The 6559-nt window shown below is 31.4% G+C and overlaps 1 protein-coding gene across 1 annotated transcript; it reads right to left on the minus strand.

Moving 5' to 3' along the window:
- Window positions 1-202: 202 nt before the first annotated feature.
- LOC123693187 (pickpocket protein 28-like) lies at window positions 203-5127 on the minus strand. Its single transcript, XM_045638176.1, has 10 exons — window positions 4925-5127; window positions 4397-4594; window positions 3587-3853; window positions 3222-3336; window positions 2912-3036; window positions 1766-1917; window positions 1529-1582; window positions 1164-1258; window positions 798-903; window positions 203-321 (listed from the first exon to the last, which is right to left on the minus strand). Exons 1-10 carry the CDS (start codon window positions 5125-5127, stop codon window positions 203-205), a joined length of 1434 nt encoding a protein of 477 aa, XP_045494132.1.
- Window positions 5128-6559: the final 1432 nt, after the last annotated feature.

The raw sequence follows: 6559 nt of genomic DNA on the forward strand, positions 1-6559 counted from the left end.
GCTACACAGACCAAACAGTTTGAGACGATGTAATTTAAGTTTCACTTTAATAAGAAGAAGAAGTATCGACTTTTATTAAAACATATTAAATTATGAATATTATATTCACATTTATAACAATTGCAAAGTACTTAAATCACAAAATACATCTATGTATAAGAGAAGATATATTTTTGTTTTCTATAACAACTCTATATTGGAACTATTTCCGCATAGTAGATCTAGAGTAGCAAATAAGTCGTAAAGTTAAGAAATAAACTATCTCCATGAAGCTCAGCACGCTGCAACCAAGAAACAACCCGGCCATTCCTCCTACAGCCACTGAAAATAAAAATTGTCATTATAATAATATAAATTCTTCATATTATAATATTGTTTGCAACTAGCTTTCCGCCCACGGCGTCGTCCGCGTGGTCAAGGAAAATTCCCTTGAGAATAAGATGTTTCCCGCGATACGCCTTTATGCCTTTAGTACCTACACCTAAGCATTCGTATGCGCCCAGCGAAACAACGAAAAAACTGTCAGTAGTGTGGCAGGATTTCGCATATGATATGTCTCACTCTAGCACATAGATAGATGAAATAGTTGCGTCCTTGATGAAATAGTAGCCCATTTATCGATATATTATCATCACGCTATGAGACTAACAGAAACGTGAACTGTGAAGCACTGCGGGTAAAACCGCAGGGCACAGCTAGTTTATAATAAGGATATAATGATTATTTCAATATTATTTAATCATATACCACTATATAAAAATATGCACATCGTAACTTTTACTTTAAATAGATATTACCCAGAACATCAGTGAATCCAAAAATGATGTCTCGTCGGTATCTCATGCGGGGGTAAGTGACGATGCCCCACTGCAAGTTTGTCCCCAGAAACCATTCTTGTAGATCCTACAATATGATATATTTATATTTAAGTATAAAATCTAAATATTTATAAAGTTCTTTCATTGCACTATTTGCACGTACGTTTTATAAAAGGGAGAAATTTGGTTTGTTCTTTAATTCACATTATTTTAGTCCTACCTAGGACTAAAATAATGTGACTTTAGACCTACCTAGGACGAAAAACACATAAATTTGGTGTTATGAATGTTCTAGACTTTATTTCTATTCTTTTGTCTACTGTTTATTTGTAATTTTATACTTACATTGGATTGTATGACATAGTTGACGTCATTGCAAATGGGTACACATCCACAATTTATCTTCTTACCAGCCTTGTCTCGTAATTTATACAACTCGTCTAGAAAATGAAATCTTTAAACTCAACAATAAATTATACATTCAAATTCCAATGGTATGGCTAGTTAAGAATTTAATTAAAAAAAATAGGGAGTTCGATACGATTAGAGGTCGACAGTGAGGAAATAAAGCGTTATAGGTACCCAAGAAGCTTCTTGGTTATACCAAAACTACAATGACAGTGACATCTTGAGAATCACACGTTTTCATTGTGGATTCTGTCCTTTCTTCTATATTGTTATAAATTAATTTGTTCATACCAAGTACATACCTTTGTGTTTCGCTAAACAGTGGAAGCCTCTGACATCACACATTTTTTCATCGCCTGTCAAAATGAATTAGCAGTTACTTAATACAATATTTATGCATATTATTTGTATACGACATTATTACTTATAGATATTAAAATCGTCGCCTTACTCCATGACGTTACGTTATTGCCATGACGCGACCTTGAAATTTTAGTCTCAATGCGCCAAATGAAGTTTCACTTCAATATATAAATTACCAACTCTCCTGTAGAAATACGGCAGGCAATCACAATACTTCAAGCAAAGTCGGGCTCTGCACTCCATCTGACAGTTTGTATATGAGTACACCGCGAAATGCTTGAGATTGTTCTCTTGTGTGAATCTACATCTACGCTGGCCGATTGTTAGCCTGTTAGAAGAAAAAAAATAAAAAATACACCGACCGAATTGATAACAATGATGGCAATCTAAACACCAATCTTCTAACTTATATTAAGTAATTTAACTGTTCTCCGTTCAATCCCACGTTATGCGATAGTTAATACTTTTTCTGCCTCTTCGTCTCGTACAAACTTAAAGAAGTATAGCCCCATCCATATGCGTGCTTTCAATAAGATTAATACAAATAATGATGTTGACATTTTTCACGACTCGTTTTGGTCTTTTAAGAATAAAATTATTGGAATTATTTGTAAGTGACACTGTTATTGAATTCCTCTAAGTTTTTTTTTGACAATATTGTTTTTACATTACTCTATTTAATTCTGTTATATTTTTTTTCTGTGTATAATTTAGATCAATACTAAATTCAATCCAATGTTCATGTAATGCTGTATGTACCTATAATTAGTAGCCAATTTAGAATAGGATTTTATGTACAAATACTTATTTATTGTTACAAATTGAGTTACTGTTGGTGCATCTATGATAAATAAATAAATATATAACCTCCTACTTTTTAAATCTGTTAAAAACTATAATTAGGTAGTGGATCAAAGTTGTAAAAAAAATAGAAAAAAGTCGATCATCGAGGTGGGATTCGAACCCGTGTCTTTTAAAATCTTCTCATTTTTAAAACATTTGATTGCTATAAAACTAAATCACATAGGTAAGTAGATTGCAGAATGGCAAGCGTGTCTTGTACATTAGAAATGTACGATGATTCGTAATGTGTTTTTGTTTTATGGTAGGTAGTACAATGTAGGTAAATCATATCAATTTAACAATAATTTAATTACTGCAACATCTCCTCACTCATTTAAATTTAAAAATGGAAATATCCTACCCATGGATATTCTAGAGATGGTAGGGCAGTTTATATAAGGTAGTCTTCTATTACCAATACCAAGTACTTATGCAATTTTAATTAATCTATCTATTACGACTCATATCTAAATTATCACCTGGCAGCTTCTGGTGATGTGTAGACAGTAAATGCTGTGACGTAGAGCTTCATGTAGAACATTTCTGGAGAGTGCTCAAACTTTGTTGATATATCTGGTACTTCTAAAGGTCCGTGGATGTATACCTTGAAAAGGAACTTGTCAAAATTAAGTACCATATAGTATCAATAATAAGCTATGTTACGTACCGATAAAATTGTCTAAAAACTTAAAAATAGTATCTTTAAAAAGACATTCTGTAATTTCTGTTGCTTAAGATTCGTTACTTTTTAAGTATATTACGGCGAATACAGAAGTTAATAATACTTACGTCGTAAGACGACGAAAGGTTTAAAACATGTGCAAATACTTCTCCATCCAATGGATGTACAGTAATCGATGCATTCTGAGTAGTTATCATATCCCATCTATTTGCTTTTATATATCTATAGCAGAATAAATAATACAATGAAGTTTTTAAATTCAGGTATATGATGCCTTTTCGAATTTTTGATACTTGATTTTAATTAGGGAGGAATTAAAATAAAATATGACATGATTTTGAAAACAGTTCATAATTTTTACAATAGGTATATTTTATTATGTAAATAAAAATGAAACGTTTATACAATGAAATATATAAAATAAAACAAATCCACATAATATAAAAGAATCACATGCCAAAATTGTACCTACCCTGGAGAGTTATATACAGCTATTTTTGAATTGATCGCATAACAAATGCCCATTTCAGTCATAGTAGGTGTAATCTCCAAATCCCTACCCAGAGCACCAATAGTTAGACTGGGTTTGAATCCAGAAGAGAGCTCGAAAAGAATGTCCATATACTCGGAAGGTTTTACTTGGTCGAAGATTGGCATTGTTTCAAAGTTTTTATACGTTGCGTTGCCTAGAGCTAGTATGAACTTCTTTAAACCTTCCTTGTCTTCTATGTCCGATTTTCTAGAAAACAGCACCAAAAACAGGAACAACATAATATAAAAAAATAGATTATTATATTAGATAGGTGATGTTTCTTCTTGTTATAATATATTTCAAAAATAAATATATCTCGTATTGTTATGTTGAAATTCAGGATATGTCTAGTTTTGTTGTATCGTAATACATATTAGAAGTAGTATAATAAGATAAAGTGTTTATAGAAGCTGATAATGATCATGATTGTGGAGGAAGGAAGGTGGAATTCCTCCATCGAAAAAGGGAGGATCCTCGACCAGTCTACTCGACTGGCCGGCCGTTAAGGCCCCGATGGATGTTGTCGGAAAGTTGTATATAATATTATGCTCTTTAGCTAAAAAAACATTTCACTGGTGCGATTCAGAGCAACAACAATGATGTTTATAGAAGCAATTTCGCACCGTTTTGCCAAAGATAACAATTTACATATTGATAATGGTTTACAAAATTGTATCCACATTTGACTTCAAAACATATCGTATCATCCTAATATTTAACATCAACTACAAACCACTTGTATTCACTTACTTCACGAACTCCTCCAATTTCACCAGATTAATCTTCTGGTCATTGCACACAGTAACACAAGGGAAGGTAGTGTTCCAAGCGAACATGTCTCTGTCCATTGACACTACGGTGGGGGACGACTGGTAGCGAGCCCAGGTGGTTTGAGATAGGTATATGGAACCAAACACTGATAGGACTACTATGGTGAGCCAGAGGAAACTAAAAAAGAACGATTAACTAATGTTTTAAATAGGAATTTAATTGTAAATTGAATACTTGTATTTCTGGTTCATTTTATTGTCCTACTGTTTACGATTTCTCTCCATCCTATCTTTTCTTTCTAAATAAATTACAGTTACTTCATTCTCAATACTTATTCCTTATGATTGTGAGGTAAGATTAAGTCTCAAAAGAAAGTTTACTAAAAGCTAGTAATTCTGTTTCATCAATAATGCTTGATGAATTGTTATTCAATAATCATCAGAAATTAGTAACAGTCATTCAAAATTAGCTTTACAGCTAATGTGAATAGAATTAAAACCAGCTTACACTTCAAAGGGATGTCTTCTTGCAGCAATAAGATGATTCAAACCATGTATACTAGAAGTTTCGAGAAATAATACCAAGTATTCTCTACTTCTGTTTCGTACATTCAACCACATTGATTCCTTCTTTTTGTTTCTAAATTTGTCATTATTCTGTATTGCTTTACGATCTTCGTTTGTTTTCGGTTGGATCGGTCGCACAAACATTTCTTTATAATAGTATATTAAATTTTGTTTTGTTGTTTCATGGTGCTGGATGAAAGTAGTAAGAAGGTGATGATTAATTATATCTAAGTTAGTTAATATTTAAATTATTATTTTTTAAAGATAAATAAAACGAGCTAAATCAATGAAACTATATGATTTGCTAATAATTCTATGAGGCTGCTTATGTTTTTAACTTTTTAATCTATTTAATAAGCACGTAATTTGTTCTTTAAATTTAAAAGAATATTATGTAGATACTCACTCGTGACGTGTCTATACACCAATTAAGTATTTTTGTTTGTTATTCATAATAGCCTATAGGCGACAGTATTATTATGTCGTGATTTCAAACTATTAAAATTATAAGCATTCACAAATTATCTTTTTCGAGTATAATCATATCAGTCACGCGACATATTATAAATTCATTTGTAGAACAATTTGTGTATTATTTCATGATTTTTATCACATTGTTATAACTCTACAACCATCATATTCATTGTCACCCAACTGCGTCAAAAAAAAGGTTGTTTTTGAATTTATTTTTCACTTTTGATTGCATTAAATTTCAAAAATCGTCTATATGACTGGTTTGCGCTGCATTTTTAGAACTTGTAAAAATTGCAACTTTTAAAAGCTCATGCAAGCACCCACAAAATAAATCAAACAAGTGATAACTGCGTTAAAAACAACCGACTTCAAACTTGCACTTGCAAAATTTACAAATACCCACAGACAAAAATGCTCATAAAATAAAAACTACTGGGCCTATCCGAATAAAATTTTTATGGGACCAATTCGACACCATCCCCCATCGAACAAAAAAAAATCACGTAAATTGGTTCAGAAACCTCGGAGTAATCGGTGTACATACATAAAAAAAAAACATACCGTCCGAATTGATAACCTCCTCCTTTTTTTGAAGTCGGTTAATAAAATTACATGTATCAAAAGCTTTTTTTGACATTAAATTATTAAGCATTCTCTATCGATAACAGGATATTACGTAGCTAAACACTTTAAAAGCACAAAAAAAAAGTCGGAAAGAAAAATCTCTTCCTGTCACTTTCATGACGTGCAGTCAACAAAATTTGGTTTCTTCAAACAGTTTTTAAATATGTTTAAACATGGTTACGGATGATGGATGGTGATGACACTACTAAGATACATCAAAGTTATGTCAACAAGTCTTAAAATAAATATTAATTATATGCATATAAATTGGTAGAATTGAAAGACTTGATACAAAACATAAATGATAAAACTATCTCCTCTCTATATTGTTCCTATTTTATTAAACTTCGTTATATCAAAGACTAGTTCAAGAATGTAGAGTCGTCCGCGCTCATTTTTTTGTAATTGTGTTTAGCAAAATTAAGTAACTATATTTGTATAATAACAAATAAAGTTTTAAATATTTCTTATATTCAAT

This window comes from Colias croceus, chromosome 7 (genome assembly GCF_905220415.1).
Source record: "Colias croceus chromosome 7, ilColCroc2.1".
NCBI lineage: Eukaryota > Metazoa > Arthropoda > Insecta > Lepidoptera > Pieridae > Colias > Colias croceus.

Excerpts from the sequence above, each read along its gene's own strand:
- LOC123693187 (XM_045638176.1), bottom strand. The coding sequence starts at position 5,127 with ATGTTTGTGCGACCGATCCAACCGAAAACAAACGAAGATCGTAAAGCA. Across the intron at positions 3,854-4,396 it reads AAATTGGAGGAGTTCGTGAA|AAAATCGGACATAGAAGACA; the intron begins GTAAGTGAATAC and ends GCTGTTTTCTAG. Across the intron at positions 1,583-1,765 it reads GTATTTCTACAGGAGAGTTG|GCGATGAAAAAATGTGTGAT; the intron begins GTAATTTATATA and ends TCATTTTGACAG.